Here is a 26,227-nt window from a genome sequence, read left to right as displayed (position 1 = left end):
ACACATGAGCACAGGTTATTTCCAATTAATAGGCGAATGAGGCAGGGGTGTCCTATGTACTTCCTCTTGTTTGCATTGATGATAGAGTTTTGACCATTGCCTTGAAGGGTTCAGATCAGTAGAGAGGATAGTGAGGGGAGGGGTGGAGCTTGGAGTGTCCCTGTAAGCTGATGATCTCTTACTTTATGTAACGGACTCGATCCCCACATGGGTGATATAATGGAGCTGCTGAGGCGCTTTGACTCTTTTTCAGGGTACAAGCCAAGCTTAGAAAAAAGTGAGTTCATTCCACCCCAGGGAGGGGAGTTAATCTTGGGATGCTAGCTTTTCATATGCCTGATTCCAACCTTAAAAGTGTTTGGGGGATCAAGTAGCCCAGGATTGAACCAGTCCCTGTAAACTGAACTAACAGGAGCTTGGTAGGCAGGATGAGGACCGATCTGCAAAGGTGGGATAATCTTCCCCTTACTTAGCAAGCAAGGTTCAGTCAGTCAAAATGAACATTTTGCCAAGATTTTTGTTTTTGTTCCAATGTTTGCTGATGGTTCTCTCTTAATCCTTTTTTTTGGGGGGGGGGGGGAATCGATATTTTACTGGGCAGCGAATGCAGAGAAGGTGATGGGTTGGTAGTGATCCGGAGCTGCTTGGGTACAAATGGAATCAAAGTCGTGTAGCGGGTCTGGTTTGAGGGCCTTAGCGACGGCCTTGCTTCCGTTCTCAGCGGCAAAGTATTTGGCAAATCCAGTGGTTGTTTCCACTTAGAAGATATGGAGACAATTTCAACAGCATTTTAAATTGGGGTCAGTACCAAAGCTGGCTCCGATTTGTGCGAATCATCTGTTCGAGCCTGTGAGATTGGATGCCACTTTCGGGGGTTGGGGTGGTGGTGTGGTGGGAGGGGAAGGGGCTGAGAGAGTGGGTGATCTGTTCCTGGAGGGGCATTTCGCCAGTCTGGGGGAACTGTCGGTGAAGTTAAGGCTCTCGCAACCTGACTTATTCAGATGCTTACAAGTTTGCAATTTTGCAAAAGAGATTTTCCCGACATTCACCGTGCACTGTCAACCTTTCTAATGGAGAAAGGTTGCTGCATCTTTCACTCGCTGCATCAGAAGAAAGGCACCTCCTGTATTTATGGGTGGATTATATCAGTGGATTCGGTGTCTGTGGAGGGTGTCAAGGCCAGGTGGAAGGAGGAATTAGGACCCATTTTAGATGATATGTGGAGTGAGGCATTGCAGAGGGTGAACGCCATGTCCTCGTGTGCGAAGTTTGGTTTAATCCAACACTGTAGTTTAGCGGTTGCAGCTGACTAGGCCCAGAATGAGTTGTTGCTGTTCAGGGGCAGATGATGAGTCCGAGCGCTGTTCAGGGGTCCGGCCAACCATGTGCATTTCTTTAGGTATTGCCCGAAACTTGTAGGGTTTTGGATCTCCTTTAGCACCATGGAGCACAATAGCACAGCGGTTAGCACTGTTGCTTCACAGCGCCAGGGACCTGGGTTTGTTTCAGCTTGGGTCACTGTCTGTGCGGAGTCTGCATGTTCTCCCATGGGTTTCATCCGGATGCTCCGGATTCCTCCCACAAGTCCTGAAAGACATGCTATTAGGTGAATTGGACATTCTGAATTCTCCCTCAGTGTACCTGAACAGGTGCCAGAGTGTGGCAACGAGGGACATTTCACAGTAACTTCATTGCAGTGTTAATGTAAGACTACTTGTGACACTAATAAAGATTATTATTATCGGTGTTTCTGAAAATTGAACTGGAACATAGAACATAACTGGAACCTTGTCCAATAGTGGCCATATTGGGGTGTCCAACTCGGCGGCGCAGCAGGATAGCACGGGGGCCGATATCCTGGCCTTCATTGATTGCCCGGAGGCGAGTACTGCTGGGTGGAGGTCTGCTTCTCCGCCCAATGCCTCTCTCTGTGAGTGGGGGACCTGGTGGAGATCTGGTCAAGTAGACCGTGAGGGGAGCAATTGAAGGGTTTTACACGAGGTGTGCCATCGTTTATTGTGTATTTCAAGGAGATGGTCACCTTTAGTTGTTAGGGGTGAGGTGGTGGTTGGGGTGGGGGAAGGAGGGGTTAAATATGTTTTGTATTGTATGTGTATTGGTGTTTCGTTGTTTTGTATTATTGTGTGTTATGTATAAAAAGGAAACATTTAAATAAAAATTCTCTATAGAGGGAGCTGGATCTGTTAAATAAGAAGTAGGTTGTTTGCATGAAGGGACACCCAATGCTCCACCCTTCCCCAACTAATCCCCCTCCCTTTACCAGAGGACCAGAGAGCTATAGCGAGCAGCTCTATTGCCAGAGCAAATAGGAGTGGACAGCCCTCCCTCGTGCCCCTATTCAAAGGAAACTAATCAGTTTGTACGAACACTGGCAGTGGGGCCTTATACAAATTTGTAGCCAAAAACAAATCTCAAATAAATACTCCCATTCCACTCTTATCAAATGCCTTTTCAGAGATACTATCACCTCGGGTTCGGGCATTGAGGAGGGGAAAAGGACATAATTTAACAGGTGACATATTCTCCCTTCACAAAGCCCGTTTGATTCTCTGAGATTATACTTGGGAGGCAAGAGCCAGCACCTGGGCGAGTAGCTTGACATCTGAGTTCAGAAGTGAAATGGGATGTAAAGACCTCTATCAGGTCTTTGTCCCTCTTAAGCAACAGGGAAATAGAGGTTTGAGTGTGGTTTGAGGGTAATGACCATTGGGATAGGAAATCATTCAATATGTCCAAAACGAAAGGCAAAAGCTGCTACGAGAACTTCTTGTAAAATTCAGTTGTAAAGCCATCTGGACCAGGAACATAGAACAGTACAGCACAGAACAGGCCCTTCGGCCCTCGATGTTGTGCCGAGCAATGACACCCTACTCAAACCCATGTATCCACCCTATACCCATAACCCAACCACTCCCCCCCCCCCCCCTTAACCTTACTATTAGGACACTACGGGCAATTTAGCATGGCCTATCCAACCTGACGTTGCCAGATTGCATCGATCCATTACATTTTAAAATTTCATCAGGGTGTAACTCACTGCTCCTATTCACCTCGACCGTTGGGATGGGTAGGCCATCCAGAAAATCCGATATGACCAATCCATCTGCAGGACGATCAGATCTACAAAGATCATGGTAAAAAGGTTCAAAAGCTGCATTAACATGAGGAGGGCCAGAAACGAGGTTGCAGCTCAAATTGAGTTTGATCACAAAGGCCACCTGTCGTTTAAATCGGTGAGCCAAAGGTGATTGCCCTTCTCTCCGTATTCATAAAATGTGCCCCATGAGCGTCGTAACTGACTCACTGTCCTGCTCGTCGACAGTAGTTCGAACTGTTTGCAGTTTGTTCCTACTTGCTAGTAACTCGGGAACAGGATCAAGCAAGTACTGATGATCCACCTCAAGAATGAAGTCCACCAGCCTCTGCTGCTCCACTCTCATTGTCCTCAACAAATGCGCACTGTAGTAGATAATCCCCCCTCCCTCCTGCGGACCACCATTAGAGCCTTCCATAATGTGTACGGGGCGATTGACTCTGATGTGTTAAATTTTTGTTGTCCTCTATGGCAGTGGACATAAGCTATATTAAACCGCATTGACAATGTTTTGGGGTAGCAATACCCTAACATCTTAGATCAAGTTCTTCAATGAAATAAAGAAATTCTGATTAATAATTTGATTTGACCTGATAAAATAACTGAGACACCTTCAACTGGTTTAGTAATGGTAAAATTGCAGACATTCTGTACGTGTAAAAATTTTGTTCTGTACTGGGTAAACTGGGAAAGTACTGCTGACCTTGATGCTTCCCTTGCAATAATTAATGAAAGCAGTTGGAATTCCCATGGTTTAATTAAAGATCAGATTAAAACAGCACCTTCATATGGAGAGATGTGGGACGCATCAGCTAGCAGCTCATCAATCTATCTGACATATGAAGTGTTTAGGTAGGCATTTCTCACCTGCCTTTTCTGTAATCCTTCAACCAATTTTGTTGGAACTATGTTATCGCCAGGGAGCCGACACATTTTTAAAGAACAGTGATGGTTAAAAAACAAAAGTGCAGAGCATTTTTATATTTGTATTACAGATGTCATTTGTATTCCTCATTTCTCATTCCTCATTTAAAAAGCTACAAAAAACCTGTGCAGTTGAATATCCAAACAGAACAGACTTAGTTTATACGACCTTTTTTTTCTGGCGGGTGAATAAAAGGGAATTTTACTGGGAGCAAATGAACTGACAGTGCTAATGTAGAAGGGATTTCAACAGAATACCGGGAAATCTGATCATAGCAGCTGCCTGAAATGGTCCATGTGGCTGAGATAATGAGCTACACTGGGGGGGGGGGGGGGGGTGCTAGACTGACCTGGAACACTTATCAGACTGACAGGGCATGGATTTCTGTTGCATTTCCTTTAGAAATACAGATTGATGCAATATGGTAACAAGAAAAAGGGCTGGCACTTTCCCTTAATTCAACATGAATTAATAAAGATTTTATTGAGTTTAGTAGAAAAGTAGTGCATAGGGATGTTAGGTTCATGTCTCCTCTGATAGTTTTAACTGATGAACATTACAATATTACAGCGCTCCTTAATGAAGGTAACTAATCAAACTGGAACAAGATTGCAGTCCATTGACAGTTCGATGAGGTATTTTAATGAATGAATATTGAAGAAATTTATGCAGTAACTAAAAATGTTGTTCTTCGTTAATTGTTGTGTGCGCTACATGACAATGGACTACAATTTTGAGGAGAATAGACATTGTCCTGATTGAGACGAGCCCCTGATGCAGGACTGTCTCAAAGAATAAACTAAATTAAGTACTCGTGTTCGGCCAGTGCTAACTTGATATTTAAAAGCCTGAAGACTTGTAAGTAGAAAATAAAATTGAGGGACGTAGAGAGAAATGAGTAGAAAACTTCAGTGAATCTTTGTACCTTTGCAGGAAGGGTTTCACATTGTTTTAATTAACTGTTTATGGAAATGGAAAATCACCAGGTTGATTGAAATACATAAACCATTGCTTATCTTCATTTGTGTTGCATTTCAACTGGTTTTGAAGGTTCACATGAGGTATGGTTGAGGTTCTCCATACTGAATGGTATGTATTGGTGATTAGGATTCTGTGTGTGTTGAAAAGGTTTAGCAGGTGAGGCAGCCATCTGAGGAGAGAAACAGAAACAGAAAAACGTTAATATTTCAGTGGTTTTCATCAGAATTGCCACTTGTCCTGAAACATTAGCTCTGTTTCTCTCCACAAATGCTGCCCAAACATGAGGTTTTCCAGCATTTTTTTTGTTTTTTATTTCCGAAGTATTTTGATTTTCTTACTGTAATTGATTTGTTTGATTTCCACCAGTGATGCTGATTGAAAACTGGCTGGCTTGTGCCTGGCGCACAATGGGGGGCACTCTGTAGTACTGTCCTGTCAAAAGGAAAGGGATTGTTTAGCTTCCTACATGGGCTATTTGAATTGTTGAGTTCTACCCAGCTGTTCATAGAACAAAATAAAAACTCATCAAAAAAATGAACACCATTTACAGGAAGATGGTTACTTCTGTCTGACTGATCTTTTCTATTAATTAATTCATTTTGTAATGTGTATTTTAAAGCTGAATGGAAAAAAATGACCTGACAGCAGAATACTATGTATTAATGCTGTGGATAGCTTTAGGTATCGGTTGAGTCGAGTTTGCCTCAAGAGTTTTGGTGTGACAATTTGAGGAATTGAGTTTTAGAATGTGAAAGCACGAATTGGATAATGTTTTGGGAGTGAAAGAGTTACATATTCTGAGACCTTCTATTATTGCTCCTGACTGGATTAACCCCTACCACACCTCCATACCAGGCATTTGTTTGACTTGCAATCTGCTTGTCTCAACAGCAGTACAAGATCATCTGTACAGTCACGTTCATTCGCTCAAAATGGCCAGAAAACACCCAATAAAAATATATATCTATCTTTGGTTCATCTGGCCCTGCATTGTGATCATCCCGCAAAGAATGTGATCATTTACTTTATGAAAGAGAAATTGTATTTGACTACTTTTTAAAAAAAAAGAGGCCTTTGAGATAACAAGCAACATGGATAATGGGAACTATGTAGATGTGGTGTACTCTGCTTTCCAAAATGCATTTGATAAAGTACCACATCAAAAGTTACGAGGCAAAATACGAGTTCATGGTGTAGTGGGGAGCATATTAACAATGATAGATGAATGATTAGCTCACAGGAAGCAAAAAGTGGGGATAAATGGCATATTTACAGGTACTTAGTAGAGTGCCTCAGGGGCCTCGACTATTTCTAACCTGTATAAATGATTTGGATGACAGAACTGAATATATGATTGCTCAGTTTGTGGGTGGCACAATGTTGAACAGGAGACTAAGTTGTGACGCCTGCATAAGGAGTCTGCAAAGGTATCCTAGGTAGCTAAAATCAAGTGGGTAAAAATTTGACCGATTGGGTATGATGTGGGAAAATGTGAGGTTGAGCATTTTGGCAGGAACACTAAAAAGCAATGTACTATTTAAATGGAGAGTGATTGCAGAACTCAATGGGTCCAGATAGATCTGGGTGTCCTGATATGTGAATCACAGCATCCAGGTACAGCAGGTGATTAGGAAGGCAAATGGAATGTTGTCATTCATTGCAAGGGGAATGGAGTATAACATTTAGGATGGTTTGCTGCAATTGTACAAGGCATTGTACAACTGGAGTACTGTGCAGTTTTGGTCTCCTTAAAGGATGTAATTGCATTGGACGTGACTTGTGTGTGATGAAAGGGTCATCTTAAGAGGAAAGATTGGGCCTTTATCCATTAGAATTTAGGAGAATTAGAGGTGACCTTTTTGAAACATACAAGTCCTTGAGGGAACTTGACAGGGTGAATGCTGAGAGGATTTGTCCCCTCTTCCCTCTGGAACTGGGGGACACTTTAAAAATAACAAGTCTCCAATTTAAGATGGATATGAGAAGAAACTATTTTTTGGGTCTTTAGTTGGTGGAATTCTCTACTCCACAGAGTAGTAGGGAGGCAGGCTATTGAATATATTTAATGCTGAGTTAGATTGATAGATTATTGATTGACAAGAGAGTAAAAAGGAATGGGGATAGACAAGAAAGGCAGCCAGTCTTATCAAATAGAGAAGCAGGCTCAAGGTGCTGAATGGCCTGGCCTACTCCTCATAATTTGTATGTTTGTATGAAATTTACATGTTTATACATGACAAACCATTTGAGATACATTGTACCTGCATGGGTACAATGATCCTCTGTATAGAGTTTGTTAATTGTACAGATTTTAACAGGGGTTTACAAATTAATTTGGGTGGATGGCCAAGTACCCTGATGCATGTCTAGTAACAACTGTTGAAAGGTGGCTGACCTTTTAAACAGTTTGTATCAAAATCTGTATCAAGTTGATTGAACACAGAGCACTATATCAGACAGGTTGCATGGGCTCCATCCAAGTTGAACACTTGAAACTTGAATCACCTGACCATCTTGGCCTGCTCCTCCACCACCTCCCTGCGATTGGTCTGCACGACCCCTCCCAGGCCTGCTCCGCCTCCTCCTCCTCCTCCACCCTCAGCCTGCTCCAACCTCACTCCCCACTCAGTAGTAGTGATCTTGCCCAGAAAAAGACCCATTTTATGTTTGTCGAACCTTGTTTTGCAGGGTGTTCTTGCCAACAGAACCAATGTGAAAATCCAATTGGCTAGGAAGCACTTTTGAAACGTGCTGCAAACATTATCCTGATCCGCAGCTGATCTTGGTTATGTTTGTTCCAGTTAAGGCCTGATTGGAAGAATATTCTTCAAATTTTCCCAACAACATGCTGGTTTGTTGCTGTACAAGCATGTGCAATACAGAAAGAGGCCTTTTGGCCTGACGGCGCAAACGCAATGAGTCAGGTGTCTTCCTCCTGCAGCCATGAGGAATATCACTATTTTCTCAGTTGAATTTAAATGGAATAATGCTGCTTATTGGTTTGCACTTGCCAATGTTGACCAGTCAGTACACCTGCAGAGATTTACAGCTGAGTAGAAATTTGTTCAGTCTTCACAGGTCTACATTGATCCCATGCTGCAGCAACTTGCATTTACATGGCATCTTTGACATAGTAAGATGTCCCACGGTGTTTTACATCTCAAACTAATCCGCCTTCTTCAGTTGCTCCGGATTTTCCCGGCATGTTCCTCTATTTCAAATAGTACTTGTGTGCGATGAAAACCTCTGTCACTGCTTCATTTATCATTTCTATTGTGCATCATAAAACGGAATTAAGAGAATTACTTCTAATTGAATCAGTGAGTGAAAAATTAACAAATTATTTTGTATTAAATATTTTACTCATGGTAGAAACTTTATCTATCGAACTTTTCCTATTCCTCACTAGTTTCTTATCCAAATAGCAAAGTTGCAGCTATTTGAGCATTCAGTTTATCAGCAGGCAAGGACCTTCAGATACTGTTACCAATGTGTAATACTGATTCTTTCTTCCTGCCACTATAAGTGAAAATTCCTGAAAAACTATCACAAGACTAAGAATTTTTGCCTGCAGTAAAAGCCTATTAATGAACAAGTAAGCATGCTCATTAGGAACAGTTGGATTGTCAGCGTGGAATAAATCGGGGCAGAGCAAGGCAATTCTGTGGCGTCAAAGGTAGAGTTTTTGCAAGTTCCACAAACCAAGGCCGCTGTAATCTTGCAGTGGTCTAGCTTCATAGCAATGTGGAGTAAAAGTATATTGTGCATTGAATAACTTATGCAGTGCTAATTTTCTGTTGTTGTCCTTTGCAGGTACCTTTTCCAACACTCCAAGGTGAAGGTGTGGAATATCTGGGCCGTGCAGATGATGCTGTAATCGCTATCTCGAATTACAGACTGCACATTAAATATAAAGATTCTTTAATCAATGTAAGCAGTACTTTATTGGATACTCTTCTGAATCTGCTGTAATTTAACTTACCTTGACAGGTGTTAGAATTTTAAGTAAGTGAACCAATTGGAATTGCTGCACCCACTATAAAATCGAGCTGTTAGTTTTCTGTTTACAGTCACCATTCTTTCATTCATTTGACAAAAATGCTGTCCATCATTGAGCATTTCTATATGCAACCGTTTACTGAAAGGTAAAGTAATAGAAAGGAACGAGGGTTGAAGGCAGGCAGGCAGTTATAAATAAAATGGATCAGCTCAGTCATGGAAACTACTAAATTTATAATTTAATCTAGATCAAATTACAATTTAATAATACATCTAATAAGTTCATTTGTGGTTATGTATCTATTCACCTGCTTATTTCCCACATTGTTTTGTACTCTAAGCTCCTATTTACTCTCCAATACTTGTGTGTGATTTTTCTTTTGTCTCTTTCTACATCCCACTCACTTTCATTGACTGTCTATTTTACCCCCTCTTCCACACACTAAGATGCATGACATGGAATCCACTTTGATCATTTGCCAGGCACAGAAGCCATCATTGCTGCTGCCAATGTGACAGCAGTACTGTTCCCCCTGGAGTCTGCCACTTTGCTCCTTGCTGCGCCAGCTCATTTGTAACTTCCCAATAATTTCCTTTTTGAGAATATATTGCACTAGATTTATTTCTGAACAAAATCTGTGCTTCCACTTTGTCCTCATTATGAAGCTACGCACAAAATATACATATATATGTGATGTTGGCCAAGTTGTCAAATTAAGAAACGTTTTTGGAAAACAAGACCAAGTGTTGGTTATCTATCAATTAGCACCCAGTAACCAATAGGTTGAAATGGTAATCAACAATATGAAATTAGGCTGTTATTTGCCCATAGTCACTACATTGACTGTCTTGCACTAATCAACAAAATATGTTTGGCCTCCAGTAGGCTCACGGTGAACTGGATAGCCTAGATAGATCCTCCAGAAATTAGTGGTCTGGGATGGCGAGGGGAGGCTGGTATCAGAATTACATCCGTGTTTGAACATCATAGATTTGACCAAAGTAACCAGTATATCATGTTACCACACAGCAGTCACATGTCCGGAAAAGGACAGGAAGCTTTATGATTATAGAAAGCTTAGTTGGTACTAAAACAGGTTTTGCATTTGCTTTTGAACCTGTTCTATTTGCCTATTTTAGACAGGCAGATAGAAGAACAGAATATTCAATAGAAGGTCAGGAATCCGGGTTAAGGAAACACAGCCACCTGTTTATCTTTCAGGAATTGTGGGTGGGATTCTGTCAACGGGAGACTAAGTGCCGACACTGGAGTGAAAACCGGAGTGTTTCACTCCGGCGTCGGAGGCTGCTCCTCGCCCCCTATTCCCCCACCCCCGGGGGGCTGGGAGCGGCGCCGCGTCATTTACGCACGCCGGGCCTTGGCGCCGCATAAAAGTGGTGCCGTGTAAATTACACGGCCAGTGCCGCGTAAATGACGGCACCCGCGCATGCGCAGGTTGGCCGGCGCCAACCCGTGCATGCACGGTTGCCATCCTCCCTGCGGGCGCCCCGCAAGAAATGTCGGAGTGATCTTGCGGGGCGGCGGAGGAAAGGAGTGCATCTTTCAGAGAGCCCGGCCCGCCGATCGGTGGGCACCAATCGCGGGCCAGACCCCTTTTGAGCGCCCCCTTGGTGCTCGTTCCCCCTCCCCCCGCAGCGTTCTCGCGCTGTTCACGCCAGCACCGACCACACCTTGTATTGGGCAGGGCGCTCGGCCCATTCGGGCCGGAGCATCGCTGCTCGCCCGTTACAAACGGCGAGCGGCGATTCTCCGAGCGGCCAGCCATAAATCTCGGCGCGCCGGTTTGGGGTGGTGGGAGAATCAGGTGGCGGGGCGGCGGGGCGGGACTCTCCCGGCGCCCCCGTGATTCTCCCACCTGGGGGGGGGGGGAGAATTGCGCCCTGTGTTTCTAATTGTTTAGATATTAATATATATGACACTGTAAGCTCAATAAACTATAGTCACCAATTTACAATTAAGAGCATTGTTGAAAAATGACACATGCTGTTGAAGCTTTTCATCTTGCACTCATCAGAATGAGTAAAGACAGGAAGCTTTGACAGCTTGTTGCATTTTTCAGCAATACTCAAGTTCTGTACTACCAGGCGTTAATTTATAATTCATTTTTTTATTCAAATGATTAAGATAATTTTGGTTCTGGAAGAGAGTAGCACCTTGCTGTATATTTGTTTTGACTTGTCCACATATCTGGCTATGTATTTGCACACTCTGCGAGAATGGTTTCTGGTGGAGGGAGTCCAATTATTCATGTTGACAAGATGACGTGAATTTACTTGGGTTGTCTACCATGGCTTAGTGAGATCACTCTTCTCTTGGGTCAGAAGACTGTGCGTTCGAACGCCACCTGAGATTTGTTCCCAGCATAGATTGTGTGCTTAACAACAACTTGAATTTAGATTGTGTCTTTAATGTAAGTAAAGTCCCAAGATGCTTTATGGAAGGATTAACCCTTTATACTGGACCACATATGGAGACACAAAGACAGCTGGTCCAAAGTTTGTCAAAGAAGTAGATTTTTAAGAAGGCAAGAGAGTTAGTAGTGCAGAGAGATTTGGGGCAGGAATTCCAGATGTTTAGGGCGTGGTAACTGAAGGTTTGACTGCCAGTGATGAGCCAAGGAAATCTGGGCTTCATGAGACCAAAAGATGAAGTTCATGGAAGGTTGTAAGGATGGAGGAAGTGACCGAGATAAGGAGGCTAGATGGGAGGCTATCCAGAAGAGTATTGGAATAGTGAAGTTAACAAAAACATTAAATGAAGTTTTATCAATAGATGGGCTGAGACAGGGCAAGAGAAAGACGATATTATTGGAAGTAGATGGTCCTGGTGAAAAAGAAACTAACTTGAGTTGGAAGCTCAGCTGAAAATTAAATAGGATACAGTGGTTGCTATTGATCTGTTTTACTGATCAGAGAAGGGGATGGAATCGGTGGCTTGGGACAGATTTTGTAATGGGTGGGAAAAATGAATGCTTGTCTTCTCAAGACGCCAAATCAGCAGTGGGAGCTGATGTGATGGAGCACAGCGATCAGGAGTGAAGGTGGTAAGGTAGAGTTGTGTGCCGTCAACCTAAATGCAGAATGTGTTTTCAGAGAAGCCTGATGAAGGATGGCATTTGCATGAGAAATAGCAATGAGCCGTGTGCAGTTTCTTTGGGTTTCCAGAAGTAACTGTATGGGAGCTGGAAGAGAAGCCACCTTTGGCTATGGCTGGATTGGTAAGAATGAAACAAGGCAAGTGCAGAGCCATTTAGCTACATAATGGAGGAAAGATGTTCAGAAGAGGATGGTATGGTCAATGTTTTAAAATCTGGAGATTTTTCAGGACGAATGAACATGGTCACACTCAGAGGATATTATTTGTGGCTTTGATCAGGATCGTTTTGGTGCTGAGACAGGGCAGAAATCTGATTGGAGAGGTTTATGCATGGATCGCGGAAAGATGGGCATGGATTTGAGTGGCAACAACACATTCAAAGACTTTAGAGCAGAATGGGAGAGTGGAGCTGGAATGGTTATTTGCAGGAGTTCAAGAATGGACTTTTTGAGGAATGGTAGCAGATTTGAAAGTGTGGACTGTACCCGAGGAATGGGATTTTTAAAAATTGATTTAATAGGACGTGCGTGTCACTGGCAAGGGCAGCATTTGGGGCTGTTTAGCACACTGGGCTAAATCGCTGGCTTTGAAAGCAGACCAAGCAAGCCAGCAGCATGATTCGATTCCGGTAACAGCCTCCCCGAACAGGCGCCGGAATGTGGCGACTAGGGGCTTTTCACAGTAACTTCATTGAAGTCTACTCATGACAATAAGCGGTTTTAATTTTAATTTCATTTGTCGCCCACCGTTAATTGAGCTTGAGAAAACGGTCAATTTCCATCTTCAACCACTGCAGTCCATCTGGTGCAGGCCCCACAGTGCTGTTAGGAAGGGAGTTGCAAGATTTTGATACAGTGACAGTGAAGGACCTGAGGTATAATTCCAAGTCGGAATAGTGTGTGGCTTGGAGGGGGACTTGCAATTGGTGGTATTTCCATGCATCCACTGTCCTTGTCCTTCAAGGTAGCGGAGGTCGCGGACTTGGAAGGTGTGGAGGCCCAGCAAGTTGCTGCAAGCATCTTGTAAATGGTGTACACAAATGGTAGAGGAAGTGAATGTTAAAGATAATGAATGAGGTGCCAATCAAGCAGGCTGCTTTGTCCTGGATGGTGTCAAGATTCTTGTGTTGGAGCTGCACTCATCCAAGCAAGTGGGGAGTATTCCATCACACCCCTGACTGTGGGCTAGGCAGCGAAGTTTAGTGGGAGTAGTGTTCAGAGAGCAGGATATAGATTTCATGGGCAAGGTGATCTTCGAGAAACCCTGAGAAGATATAATAGAGAAATGTGATACACTGCAATACAAGAATCTTTATTAGTGTCACAAGTAGGCTTACATTAACACTAATGAAGTTACTGTGAAAATCCCCTATAATGAGGGAGTACAGTACTGCACTATATGTGAAGTGGTATTTTTTGGCAGGATGTTAAACTGTCCATAAGTAGAAAGCCCCATAAATACTGCAGAGAGTAAAGCAGAAGAGCTCTTGTATCCTGCTCAACATTTATCACTCAACCAACTCTTATTTATTTCATAGTTGTTTTTGTGAGTTTGTTGTGGGATAGTAAACAACAAAACTACAACAGTGGCCACACTCCAAAAAGGTTTCATCAGTATTAAAGTGCTTTGGCACACCTGAGATCACGAAAAAATGAATAAATAAAAAAGGAATAGACAGGGCATTTGCAGGTAAGATGTTTCTCCTGGTTCGGGAATTAAGAACCAGGGATGCAATTTCAGAATAAGAGGAAAACCACTTAGGACTGCGATGAGGAGAATTTATTTTACTCAAGAGGGTTACGAATATTTGGAATTCCCTACCCCTGAGGCCTGTCGAAGCTCAGTCATTGAGTATATTTAAAGCAGAGACTGACAGATTTCTAAATACCAATAAAGGGATATGGAAATAGTGTGGGGGGAAAAGGCATTACAGTGGATGCTGTGATTACATTGAATGGCGTAGCTATATCTATACAGTAGATTTATTTTGCAGCCATAAGGCAGAAAATTATTTACTGAAATAAAATGGGAGCAGCATTGCTATGATGTTTCCTATTCTGTTGCAATAGGCCCACGTTGGCATGTCGTCTCTGGATTCTATAATGTGGGTTGAGGGTGGTGAAAAGAAGACCTAGCACCAAGTAGTGGGTACTGGTTGGCATGCAGTATGTTTAGCTTGCTCTAGTCCTGATTAGGTTGTGCTGCCTGCTGTGTCTTGACTTTAGACCATAGCAAGTATTTTCAGTGTATAAGGTTCCTGCCTTTCTCACATTTATTATTTTGATTTCATTTTCCCCTTCTCTTTCCTTTTGTTCTGTTTTAGACCTTTCTGCAGGGTGTGGACGGTGACATCTCAGTAAGTACTGTGTGTGTATGTACTTCACTGCTGCTTACGCATACAACAGTGTATCCAACACCGCTTGTGTGCATACAGTCCTGGTCAAAGATGTAGGTTTTAAGGTTCCAATACAATGCTGTGTCACAAAGTACCTAGACAGGAATAAAGCTATCATCACAACTTAAAGAAACTTCAATGTGCACATCTTCATCCTCATGTGGACAATAGACAGATGCATCATACAGATGCTGTCTTAGTAAATGTACAAACAGGAACACTGTGCTCTTGCACTTTCCTCTCACACTTTCACTCCATCGTATTCTTATGTTTGCATACACCAAGGTTGGTACAAATTGGACACTTTGCTGGTACACAGTAGATGTGACACAGAAAATGGGTAGCTATTAAGAGTCGTCAGACCCTGATGTGTGCCTGGAGCTGTTGAGCAGAGCTTTGGGTAAAGATGGCCATTAGGAACCAGAGTGGCAATCATGTTTTATTATCAAGTATTTGCAGAAATTTCAGGAATGTAGTGCACCGCAGTTTTAAGAGTTTCAGCTTAACCCGCATGAATCCACGTGCTGCACATTAACTCACTTTCAATATTGGTGGGTGGCTTAAATGGCGTTTCTTGAGCTAATAATTGGAATACAATTAGTTGAATGCTTAAGTGTCAATCGCTAGTTGACACAATTTTGTCGGCTTTAGAAATGCCATTATTATCTATGTTGTAAGAGAAAGAAACCAATTGCTACAGAGGTGACAGGAAAAACTGCAAATGTGGAAAAGGTGAGGTGATGGGGTGGAGGCGTGGGCTTAAGTAGGATGCTCTTTCCAAGGGCCGGTGCAGACCCGATGGGCCGAGTGGCCTCCTGCTGTAAATTCTATGATTTTAAAATAAAAACAGAAATGCTGAAAGTACTATCAACATCTGGAAAAAGGCAGCTTAGAGCTTTCGTAGAAGCCCTTTGTCAGATTTGCTATGCATTTGCTGATTATATTATATGAAGTTGCAGTATTCTGATGGCTAGGGCTCATGTAGAAAGTCTTGTCATGGTTTTCCTTGGCGCACAAATAAAATCCAACTGGCATGAGACTGGCTTCTCTCTTTTGTCTTCCTACTATTGTAGTCTGTTTGAAATGTTCTTCAGAATTTGGATTGACTTAAATTTAGTCAATCTTTTTCCCTATCCCAATGCAAAAAAGCCTTCTCGCCTTGTTGGAGGAGCACAAATACTTGTTAACTGCCCAGGAAATTACCACACTAATCATAATTCTGTGGGTAATGGGAGGGCTCTGGTCAGCTATCAGTCTGGTGACTATAATTGTCTGTTGAATGCCCGTTTACTGTGGTGGCAGAAAAAGTCTGGGAACTTGCATTCACACCTGCAAAGGTGGACTCCTGAAAATTTGCTGGATTTATTATTTTGTTTTGTAAATAATTTTTATTGGAATTTTTGAAAAATATATATCAACAGAACAATAGCAATAATAAACAACCCCCGGCACCCGTGACAACGCATATAACAAACCCCCCCCCCCCCACAAACCCAGTAAACAATAAAATAAATTAACAATAAGCAAATTAACTTAAACACAATCCCCCTAAAACCTCCCCCCCTTTCCCCCCCAGGTTGCTGCTGCTGCTGTTGACCTAGTTCCTTATCGTTGAGCCAGAAAGTCGAGGAAAGGTTGCCACCTCCTAAAGAACCCTTGTACCGACCCCCTCAGGGCGAATTTGACCCTCTCCAGCTTAATGAATCCCGCCATGTCATTGATCCAGGTCTCCACGCTCGGAGGTCTCGCATCTTTCACTGCAGCAAGATCCTCCGCCGGGCTACTAGGGACGCAAAGGCCAAAACATCGGCCTCTTTCGCCTCCTGCACTCCTGGCTCCACCCCAACCCCAAATATCGCGAGTCCCCAGCCTGGCATGACCCTGGATCCTACCACCCACGACACCGTCCTCGCCACCCCCTTCCAGAACTCCTCCAGTGCCGGGCATGCCCAGAACATATGGGCATGGTTCGCTGGACTCCCCGAACTCCTGACACACCTGTCTTCGCCCCCAAAGAACCTACTCATCCTAGACCCGTACATGTGGGCCCGGTGCAGCATCTTAAACTGGATGAGGCTAAGCCTGGCACATGAAGAGGAGGAGTTCACCCTCTCCAGGGCGTCCGCCCATGTCCTCTCCTCAATCTGCTCCCCCAGCTCCACCTCCCACTTAGCCTTCAGCTCCTCTACCGACGCCTCCTCCACCTCCTGCATCACCTGGTAGATGTGAGACACCCTCCCATCCCCAACCCACACCCCCGAAAGTACCCTATCCCATACCCCCCGCGGGGGCAGCGAAGGGAACCCCTCCACCTGCTGCCTAGCAAACGCCTTGACCTGAAGGTACCTGAACATATTCCCCGGGGGGAGCTCAAACTTCTCTCCAATTCACCAAGGCTCGCAAACCTCCCGTCAATGAACAGGTCTCCCAACTTCCTAATGCCTGCCCTGTGCCACCCCAGGAACCCGCCATCCATGTTCCCTGGGACAAACCGGTGGTTCCCCCGCAGCGGGGCCTCCAGGGGGGACACTTACCCCCTGTGTCGCCTCCACTGCCCCCAAATTTTGAGGGTAGCCGCCACCACCGGGCTCGTAGTGTACCTCGTTGGAGGGAGCGGCAGCGGCGCCCTTGGCAGTGCCTGCAGGCTCGTGCTTCCACAGGACGCCATCTCCATCCGTTTCCATGCTGCCCCCTCCCCATCCATTACCCACTTACGCACCATCAAGACGATAGCCGCCCAATAGTACCCAGAGAGGTTGGGCAGCGCCAGCCCCCCTCTATCCCTGCCCTGCTCCAAAAAGACCCTTCTTACCCTCGGAGTCCCGTGCGCCCAAACAAATCCCAGAATGCTGCTGTTCACCCTCCTAAAAAAGGCCCTCGGAATGAAAATGGGGAGGCACTGAAACAAAAACCTCGGGAGCACCGTCATTTTAACGGACTGTACTCTACCCGCCAACGACAATGGCAGCATGTCCCACCGTTTAAATTCCTCCTCCATCTGCTCCACCAACCTAGTAAAATTGAGCTTGTGCAGAGTCCCCCAGCTCCTAGCCACCTGAACCCCCAGGTACCTAAAACTCCTCACTGCCCTCTTTAGCGGGAGCCTACCAATCCCCTCCTCCTGATCTCCCGGGTGTACAACAAACAGCTCACTCTTGCCCAGGTTCAACTTATAGCCCGAGAAACTCCCAAACTCAGCAAGAATCTCCATCACCTCCGGCATTCCCCCCACTGGGTCTGCTACATACAGCAGCAAGTCGTCCGCGTAAAGCGACACTCGGTGCTCCTCCCCACCTCGCACCAAACCCCTCCACCTCCCCGACTCCCTGAGAGCCATGGCAAGAGGCTCAATTGCCAACGCAAAAAGCAAGGGGGACAGGGGGCACCCCTGCCTCGTCCCATGGTGGAGCCTGAAGTACTCAGACCTCCTCCCATTTGTCGCTACACTCGCCATCGGGGCCTCGTACAGCAACCTCACCAATTTAATAAACCCCACCCCGAACTTCTCCAACACCTCCCACAAGTACCCCCACTCAACCCTGTCAAAGGCCTTCTCCGCATCCAATGCCACCACAATCTCCGCCTCTCCTTCTGCTGCCGGCATCATTATCACATTTAGCAGCCTTCGCACGTTAGTGTTCAGCTGCATCCCCTTCACAAAACCCGTCTGATCTTCATGTACCGCTCCCGGCACCCAGTCCTCTATTCTAGTGGCCAAGATCTTCGCCAGCAACTTGCCGTCCACATTCAGCAGTGAAATTGGCCTGTATGATCCGCACTGCAAGGGGTTCTTATCACGCTTCAGGATCAGGGAAATCAGCGCCCGAGACATCGTCGGGGGCAAAACACCCCTCTCCCATGCCTCGCTAAAGGTCCTAACCAACAGGGGGCCCAGCAGGTCCGCGTATTTCTTATTCGGCGCCTTCCCCGACTCATCCAACTCGATCGGTGCCCCCAGTCCCTCCACCCGCTCCTCCTGCACCCTTGGAAATCGCAGCCTGTCCAAAAAGCTCTCCATTCCCCCTCCCACAACCGGCGGCTCCGACCGGTACAGTTCCCTGTAAAAGTCCCTAAAGACCTCATTGACCTCTGCCCCCTGCCGCACCACAATCCCACCCCTATCCTTCACTCCACCAATCTCCCTAGCCGCGTCCCGCTTACGAAGCTGATGCGGCAGCATCCTGCTCGCCTTCTCTCCATACTCATAATCAGCTCTCTGCGCCTTCCTCCACTGTGTCTCCGCCTTTCTGGTGGTCAATAAATCAAACTTGGCTTGCAAGCTACGCCGCTCCCCCAGCAATCCCTCCTCCGGGGCCTCCGCGTACCTCCTATCTACACTCTCAACAGCTCCCCCACAAGTCTCTCCCTCTCCCCCCTCTCCCTATGGGCTCGGATGGAGATCAGCTTCCCCCTAATCACTGCCTTCAGAGCCTCCCACACCATCCCCACCTGGACCTCCCCAGTATCATTGACCTCGAGGTACCTCTCGATACATCCCCGAACCCTCCTACACACCTCATCAGCCAACAACCCCACGTCCAGACGCCAAAGCGGGCGCTGATCCCGCACCTCCCCCATCTCCAGATTCACCCAATGCGGAGCATGGTCCAAAATCGCAATAGCCGAATACTCGGCCTCCTCCACCCTCGGGACCAGTCCCCTACTCAGGACAAAGAAATCAATGCGGGAATAAACCCTGTGCACATGGGAGAAAAAAGAGTACTCCCGAGCCCTCGGCCTCCCGAACCTACAGGGATCCACTCCTCCCATCTGGTCCATAAATCCCCTCAACACTTTGGCCGCCGCCGGCCTCCTGCCCGTCCTTGAACTAGAACGATCCAGTAGGGGATCCAACACCGTATTGAAGTCCCCCCCACCATGATCAAGCCCCCCACCTCCAGGCCAGGAATGCGGCCCAACATACGCCTCATGAAACCAGCATCATCCCAATTTGGGGCGTACACATTTACCAAGACCACCCTCTCCCCCTGCAGCTTACCGCTCACCGTCACGTATCTGCCGCCACTTTCAGCCACAACCTCGGACGCCTCAAACACCACCTTCTTCCCCACCAAGATCGCCACCCCCTGGTTCTTCAAGTCGAACCCTGAATGGAAAACCTGCCCCACCCACCCCTTCCTCAGACGGACCTGGTCCGCTACCTTCAGGTGGGTCTCCTGGAGCATGGCCACGTCCGCCTTCAGCCCCTTCAGATGCGAAAACACCCGGGCCCGCTTAACCGGCCTGTTCAACCCCCTCGCGTTCCACGTAATCAGCCAGATCAGGGGGCAGCCCGCCCCCCTCCCCCGTCGACTAGCCATAGCCCATCGACTGCTCGCCCCTGGCCATCACCCATTCGGCCCGTATTCCCACGTCGCTAGAACCCCACCCCGACCCCCCCCAACCCGCACCAACTCCTCCCTGCCCAATCCAGCAGCAACCCGGTATCCCCCCCCAGGCTAGGACCCCTCCTAGCCGCGACGCTCCCTCCACAGTACCCCCGTCAGCCAGCTGACTTCTGCTGACCCCGGCAGTTCCCGCCCTAACTCCGACCCCACCCGATATGAGGTCACCCCTCCTCCCCTGCCTCAGCTCCTTGGCACCGCTTCACGCGGGAAAACGGATCTGATAACCTTGCCCCTCGCCACGAGCTCCACCCCCCTCGTCCCGCAGCGCGGGAAACCAGAGAAAAGCCCGCGCTTTCACACTGCCCCACCCCACCAACGCAGCTCCCAAACAGCAGTCCCAACCCATCCACCAACTCCATACAAACAAAGACACAGATCAACCAGAAACCCCAATACCCCCCTTAAAACACAAAACCATAACCAACATCATCCGAAAGCGAGAGAAAAAACAGAAACAAACAGAATAACCAGCAACAGCATAAACAGTGATACAGAAATAGAAAAAACTCCCACAGCCCCCAATCTCTAGTTTGAGTCCAACTTTTCAGCCTGCACAAAAGCCCACGCCTCCTCCGGGGACACAAAGTAGTAATGCCGGTCCTTGTAGGTGACCCACAGGCGCGTAGGCGGCAACGTGTCGAACTTCACCTGCTTTCCGTGGAGCACCGCCTTCGTCCGGTTAAAACCGGCTCTCCGCTTGGCCACCTCCGCACTCCAGTCCTGGTAGATACGCACTACCGAATTCTCCCACTTACTACTCCTCACCTTCTTGGCCCATCGCAGAACACACTCCCGGTTACAGAACCAATGGAACCGCACCAGCACCGCTCGCGGGGGTTCATTCACCTTAGGCCGCCTGGCCAGTACTCTGTGGGCCCCCTCCAGCTCCAGGGGCAGATGGAAGGATCCTGCCCCCACCAGCGAGTTCAGCATCACGGCCACATAGGCCGGCAGGTCCGACCCCTCCAGCCCCTCCTCGAGGCCCAGGATCCGCAGGTTCTTCCTCCGTGACCGAAACTCCATCTCCTCAAACCGATCTTGCCACTTTTTCTGAAGCGCCTCGTGTATCTCCACCTTCCCCACGAGGGCTGAAACCTCATCCTCGCGCTCAGAGGCCTGCTGCTGCAACTCAAGTATCGCTGCACCCTGGGTTGTCTGGGTCTGCAGCAGCTTACTAGTCGTTACCTTCAGGGATTCCAACAACTCCCCTTTCAGCTCCGTAAAATAGCACAGAAGGGCCGCCTGCTGCTCCTCAGCCCACTGCCTCCACTCCTCAGGGGCTCCACCGGCCGCCATTTTGTCCACATTCCCCCGCTTTTCCAGGGGAGCTGCTGCCGTTTTCTCCTCGCCCCACTCCGAGTCCGCACCCTAAATCCCGGGGGGTTTTGCTCCAGACCCCTTTATCCACCGGGAATCGTCGAATCAGCGCTGTTTGGGGCCCTTTAAAGTCCTATTAAAGCGGGAGCTGCCGAACGTGCGGCTTAGCGCCGCATAGCCGCAACCGGAAGTCAATTTGCTGGTTTTATAAGCACAACCTTTTTTGTAACTTAATATAGTTCAGAGTTTGAGTTAGCATTGTTAACAGTGCATTGATAGTTTCACATTCACTTGTCACATCATTTGGAAGCTGTTCCACATGGCCGTACTATCACGATACTGCCAAACTAAACCAAATGAGTCTAGCTTTTATGATGTGATGTTGTGCAAATACAGTAATATTGGTTACTGTAAGATTTCTGGATAATTACTGTTTAAAGCTGCTGTTAAATGTGATGTTTCTTGACAGAGTTGGTTACAAGTTACCTTGTTGATTTGAAGTACATTCATCTTGTTGTTGCAGGTGCCTGTACGGCTCATTGAAGCTGTTGAGAGTCGGGACATGTTCCAGCTTCACATTGTATGCAAAGATTCCAAGGTGGTCAGGTATGTTGTGTCACATTTCCTTGATATGGAACTCAGATAGCAGTACGAGAGCATTAAGAATACGATAACAGCTAGCTTCTCCAGCCTGGCAGACCTTCACAGGGCTTTGCACATTCAAAATTCTGACTGAAAAGGTACCTAATGGGCTGGAACTTCCAAACAAGCCAGCGTCAAATTTGGGGGATACCCTAAACATGTTCTTGGGAAACCCTCACAGAACTTCAAAGGTAAACATTTGTACTGCGATTGACCAGAAGTGCAGATTTCCTCTTGGCAGTTGTGCTGCAAACCATTCGAAAACGCAATTTAATTCACAAACATCGGATATTTCCTCCAGGTTTATACCAGTAGTTACTGGGGAAAAAGTTAGTAGAATTAAAATCTGTTCTTCTGGATAACTATTGCAAAGGCCTAGACCAACAACCCCATGGGCACTCCACCCCTCGGACTAACAATCCCCAATTGTATCCATCCCCATTTGTGCGGGACTCCTCCCCCCAGCAGGCCTGATCGCTTGTTGATTTGATTCCTGCCTGCCCCATAGGCCCGATCTGACAACCCCACACTCAGCACGGGGAAACTTTCCCCGGGCCTGTCAACCCCTATACCCCGCAAATTGCAAAATACTTTTCACTCACTTTAGATAGTTAGCTTCTCCTTGGCCTATCAATTTTGTTGTACCTCTAAACTTAACCTGATTTACGGCAGTTAGTGCTGGAAAAAAAGGGTGTGTCTTCCTTCAATCTCTCTGCTGGACTGGGAAGCTTTTCTTTGGACACAGCGGCGCTGCGTAGATTCAGCCCAGCCATGTCAGAAGATCACACGAATTGCCACACTGAGGAAGTTATAGCCCAATCTAACCCAGGTTACATCTGTGTCTGTACAGTTCAAGCCCTGAAATCAAAATCCAATGGCAATGGACACCAAGTGCACCAGGTAAAATGGTTTGATGGAGAAGACGGGTAATAAGATGTAATTTGAGTGTATTTGAGAAGAGAGGTAATAAGGTTCATGAGAATGCATATAGAGTATATCCTGCTCTAAGCACTGTACCCAGCTTGTCTCTGAAAGTGTCCGTCCATTAATTTAAACTTGCGCACAGGTTGCTTGTCATAGTACACATTTGTTTAAATTGGAAAGCTTTGCTGTGTTGATAAATGTCTATGGGTGCGATTCTCTCCTCTCATTGCGCCTAGCAGACCTCCCGCTATTCCCGGAGAATAGCAGGAGCGTCCCTAAAATGGGTTCACACTGGGCGCTGAATAGAACGGGATGCTTCTGGCCTGTGGCACAGGGCGTGAACCAGCTAAGCATGTTTAAGTGAGTATTTAAATATGCTCAGTCTGTTTGAAGCTGGTGTCTCCTGGCTCATGGCATTCTCTGACCCCCGCTGGTGCAGTGAGGCAGGCAGGAATCACTATTGACTTCCATGAATGGAGATCAGAAAAGATGACCATGCCAGGATGCTCAGAGGCCATTGGAGCCACCGCAAGGTCGGGGACGGGGCCATGGACCCTGACGATGTGGTCAGATTGGCACTGCCAGTGTACCGCGGGGTATTGCCGCGGGGCAGGGCTTGAGTGGGGGCATGGCCATGAAGTAGGTGGAGGGGGGCTTTCGGCGACCCCATAGTGGGATGTCGGTCACTTGGAGTAGGGGGCTCCTTTATAAATGAAGCCCCGATCTCCGAGAAGCTGGGTGGCCGGTATCTTTAGGTCCTGCACCTCTCTTTCCTGGCGGGAATCTACCCAGGCTCCAAAGAAATTACTACGTGTGGGGGAATTGAGATGAGATTCACATCAGGACAGTCCTATGTTTTAAAGCTTTCTCACTTGCAGTTAGTACAGATAATAGACAATTGGGCACGCATTATCATAAAGAAATACAGCACGGAACAGGCCCTTCGGCCCACGATGTTGTGCCGAACATTTGTCCTAGGTTAATCATAGATCATAGAATTTTGGACACTAAGGGCAATTTATCATGGCCAATCCACCCAACCTTGGTGAAGTGAAAGAAATAGAAGAAATAATGTTCTGAAGCTGTCGTGCAGGAATCCTGGGCGGAATTCATCGTTGCCCGACACTGATATTGTAATCGGCGACCGGGCAGAGAATCGACTCCGACAGCGGAATCGGGGTCGGTGCCAGTTTCACGCCAGTCAGTTATGCTCAGTCCCGGGAAATGGCGTCATCGCGTTGTGTGCCGTTGGCGGGCCTTCGGCAACCCCTCCCACGATGCTCCACCCCGTTGGACCGAGTTCCTGACCGCGCAGGACACGTGTGGTCTCAGCGGTCGGGAACCCGGCGTGATGGTTGCGGACTGTGTCCAGTGTCGCCTCACTCCGCCAGGATCCGTGCCATTGGCTGGGGGGGGTAGGGTGTGACCAGGGGGTGTGCTGTGGTCTCGCAGATGGCAGATCGGGGCTGGCGCCATGTTGTACGGCGCGATCGCTGTAGATCGTCACCCGTGCGCATGCGCGACCAGGGACCCAGCCATTCTCCGGCCGTTTTCGCAGCGGGAGTCGGGCGTTGCACACAACGCCGCTGCTCGCCCCTCATCGGTCCCGGGATCGGTGAGGGTCTCGCACAGTGATTTTGGTCGTAAAAGACCACACGTGCTCTGTTGGCGTCAACATTTAGTAGCTGAAAGAGAGAATCCAGCCCCCAATTTTGTTCAGTAGTGTACTTCAAAGAAATTTCAGGAAAAGATGTGTTTTACTTTCTGGAGTAGAAGGCCTAGCATCAGTAGATCTAATTTTTGTATTTTGAATCTCAGTTTTCAGATTCTAAGTTGGAAGAAAATCTTAGTTTTGTGTAGAATGTGCTCATCTGCAAATGACATTGTGCAATAGTTAATCATCATATTTAATGTGCCTCACCGGTTCATCCCTTCTTAATACTCTTGAGTTTAGACAACTTTGGGGGAATAATTGTGAAACTGTACAGAGGTGTGAAAATTGAGCATTTCCCTGAATATAGTTTCTATTGTGTCATTGGCATAATCCCTGACACCAGGCAGTAAATTGACCATATTTTGAATTGAATGGCATCTACATCCTGGCCAGTTGCCAGAGTGAAGCTTTTCCCAATCAGGAAAACTCTCATTGTGTAGGTGAACTGGTTCAGGAGGTCTGATGAACTTTCCCTTTCTGGCAGCAAGAAATAAAACACAGATGCAGGAAGTCTTTAAAACAGAAACTGTCATCAATCAAATAAACACTTTAATCATATTAGCTATATAACAAAAAAACCTGATTAGTGTTAATCACATGGTGCCCATCTTTGATTTCACAATAGTGTGTAAATCATAGATTTCTTGGATAGTTGATCTTTGTACCCCTGATACGTCTCGCTTTTTTAAATGAAGAAAATCAGAACATTTTGAGAAGTGGACCAAGTGTGTATTACATTGCTCAGTCTTACCTCAACCCCATTTTCAGTTTCATTGCGGAGGCCACTATCATTTTGGGTGAGTTAACATGGTTTATTTTCAAAACATTGAGTTTATTTGTTCATTTGTTTCTCATGAATTTTAAGTGGCATTACAACTCCCTGGGCAATGCGTGGTCAATTCCAGCCTCATTTGACCCGGAGTCGCAACTAATTAACCAATAATTCTTAGACAAATGCTCAAAGGTTTTGGCCCTTGTTGCCCAATAATTACCAGGCTTGTAAATTTAAACACAATTTATTTTTAATTAATAACAAGACCTATAATGAAATAGGCAGCAAACACAACTGGATAACTACCAACTAATTCCTAAACACACCCCCCCCCACACTACTTTAACTTGCCCCCCCCCCCCATATATACTATATGTCTAAACACACACACGACAGACAAACACAGAGGGGAGGCGAAGGGTAAAATAATAAGTACACACCTCTGTACATTTTCAGATGATTGTTTCTAGCACCTTTCCATCAAACCGGGCTTTCAGGTCGAGATTTCTGCTTTCCAGTCTGTAATGGTTTTCACTATAAATTCATTCAGGTCTCTGCAGTTTCAAAAATACATGAGTGAGAGAGTAGATCCTTTCCCCTGAGTGTGTAGAATTTAAACTCAACTTGCCCTGGCACTCTGAAAATCCGCTCACTCAGGCAGGACCCAATCACCACCTGTTACTGGGCAGAATACGCTCAATCCATTGGCCATCAGACAGTCATTCGAATCGAGTTCCACCCCATTTCTTGGGCGTCACAAAGTCTGAATTTTGATGTCCAAAGCTAGAAGAGTGTTCTCTTTTGTAACTTATGAATTCCTCATTTCCCCTGCTCGACCTAAAAGATTGCCCATCAAGTATCCGTGGCTCAAAATGATAACGGCAAATAAAGAAAGAAAGAGGAAATAAGGGAATCAT

The 26,227-nt window shown here is 46.4% G+C and overlaps 1 protein-coding gene across 4 annotated transcripts in view; it reads left to right on the top strand.

Moving 5' to 3' along the window:
* The window catches only part of mtmr4 (myotubularin related protein 4), a 198,281-nt gene that overhangs the window by 113,675 nt on the left and 58,379 nt on the right, over positions 1 to 26,227 (top strand). For 3 of the 4 annotated variants that reach the window (XM_038813960.1, XM_038813962.1, XM_038813959.1), the window contains 3 exons: positions 8,835 to 8,951; positions 14,462 to 14,494; positions 21,782 to 21,864. In XM_038813960.1, coding sequence (XP_038669888.1) covers positions 8,835 to 8,951; positions 14,462 to 14,494; positions 21,782 to 21,864 — 233 coding nt within the window. The remainder of the gene's footprint in view (positions 1 to 8,834; positions 8,952 to 14,461; positions 14,495 to 21,781; positions 21,865 to 26,227) is intronic. The other variant, XM_038813963.1, reaches the window with a different exon arrangement.

Source organism: Scyliorhinus canicula, chromosome 12 (assembly GCF_902713615.1).
Source record: "Scyliorhinus canicula chromosome 12, sScyCan1.1, whole genome shotgun sequence".
Taxonomy (NCBI): domain Eukaryota; kingdom Metazoa; phylum Chordata; class Chondrichthyes; order Carcharhiniformes; family Scyliorhinidae; genus Scyliorhinus; species Scyliorhinus canicula.
This window is presented reverse-complemented; position numbering and strand designations above follow the sequence as displayed.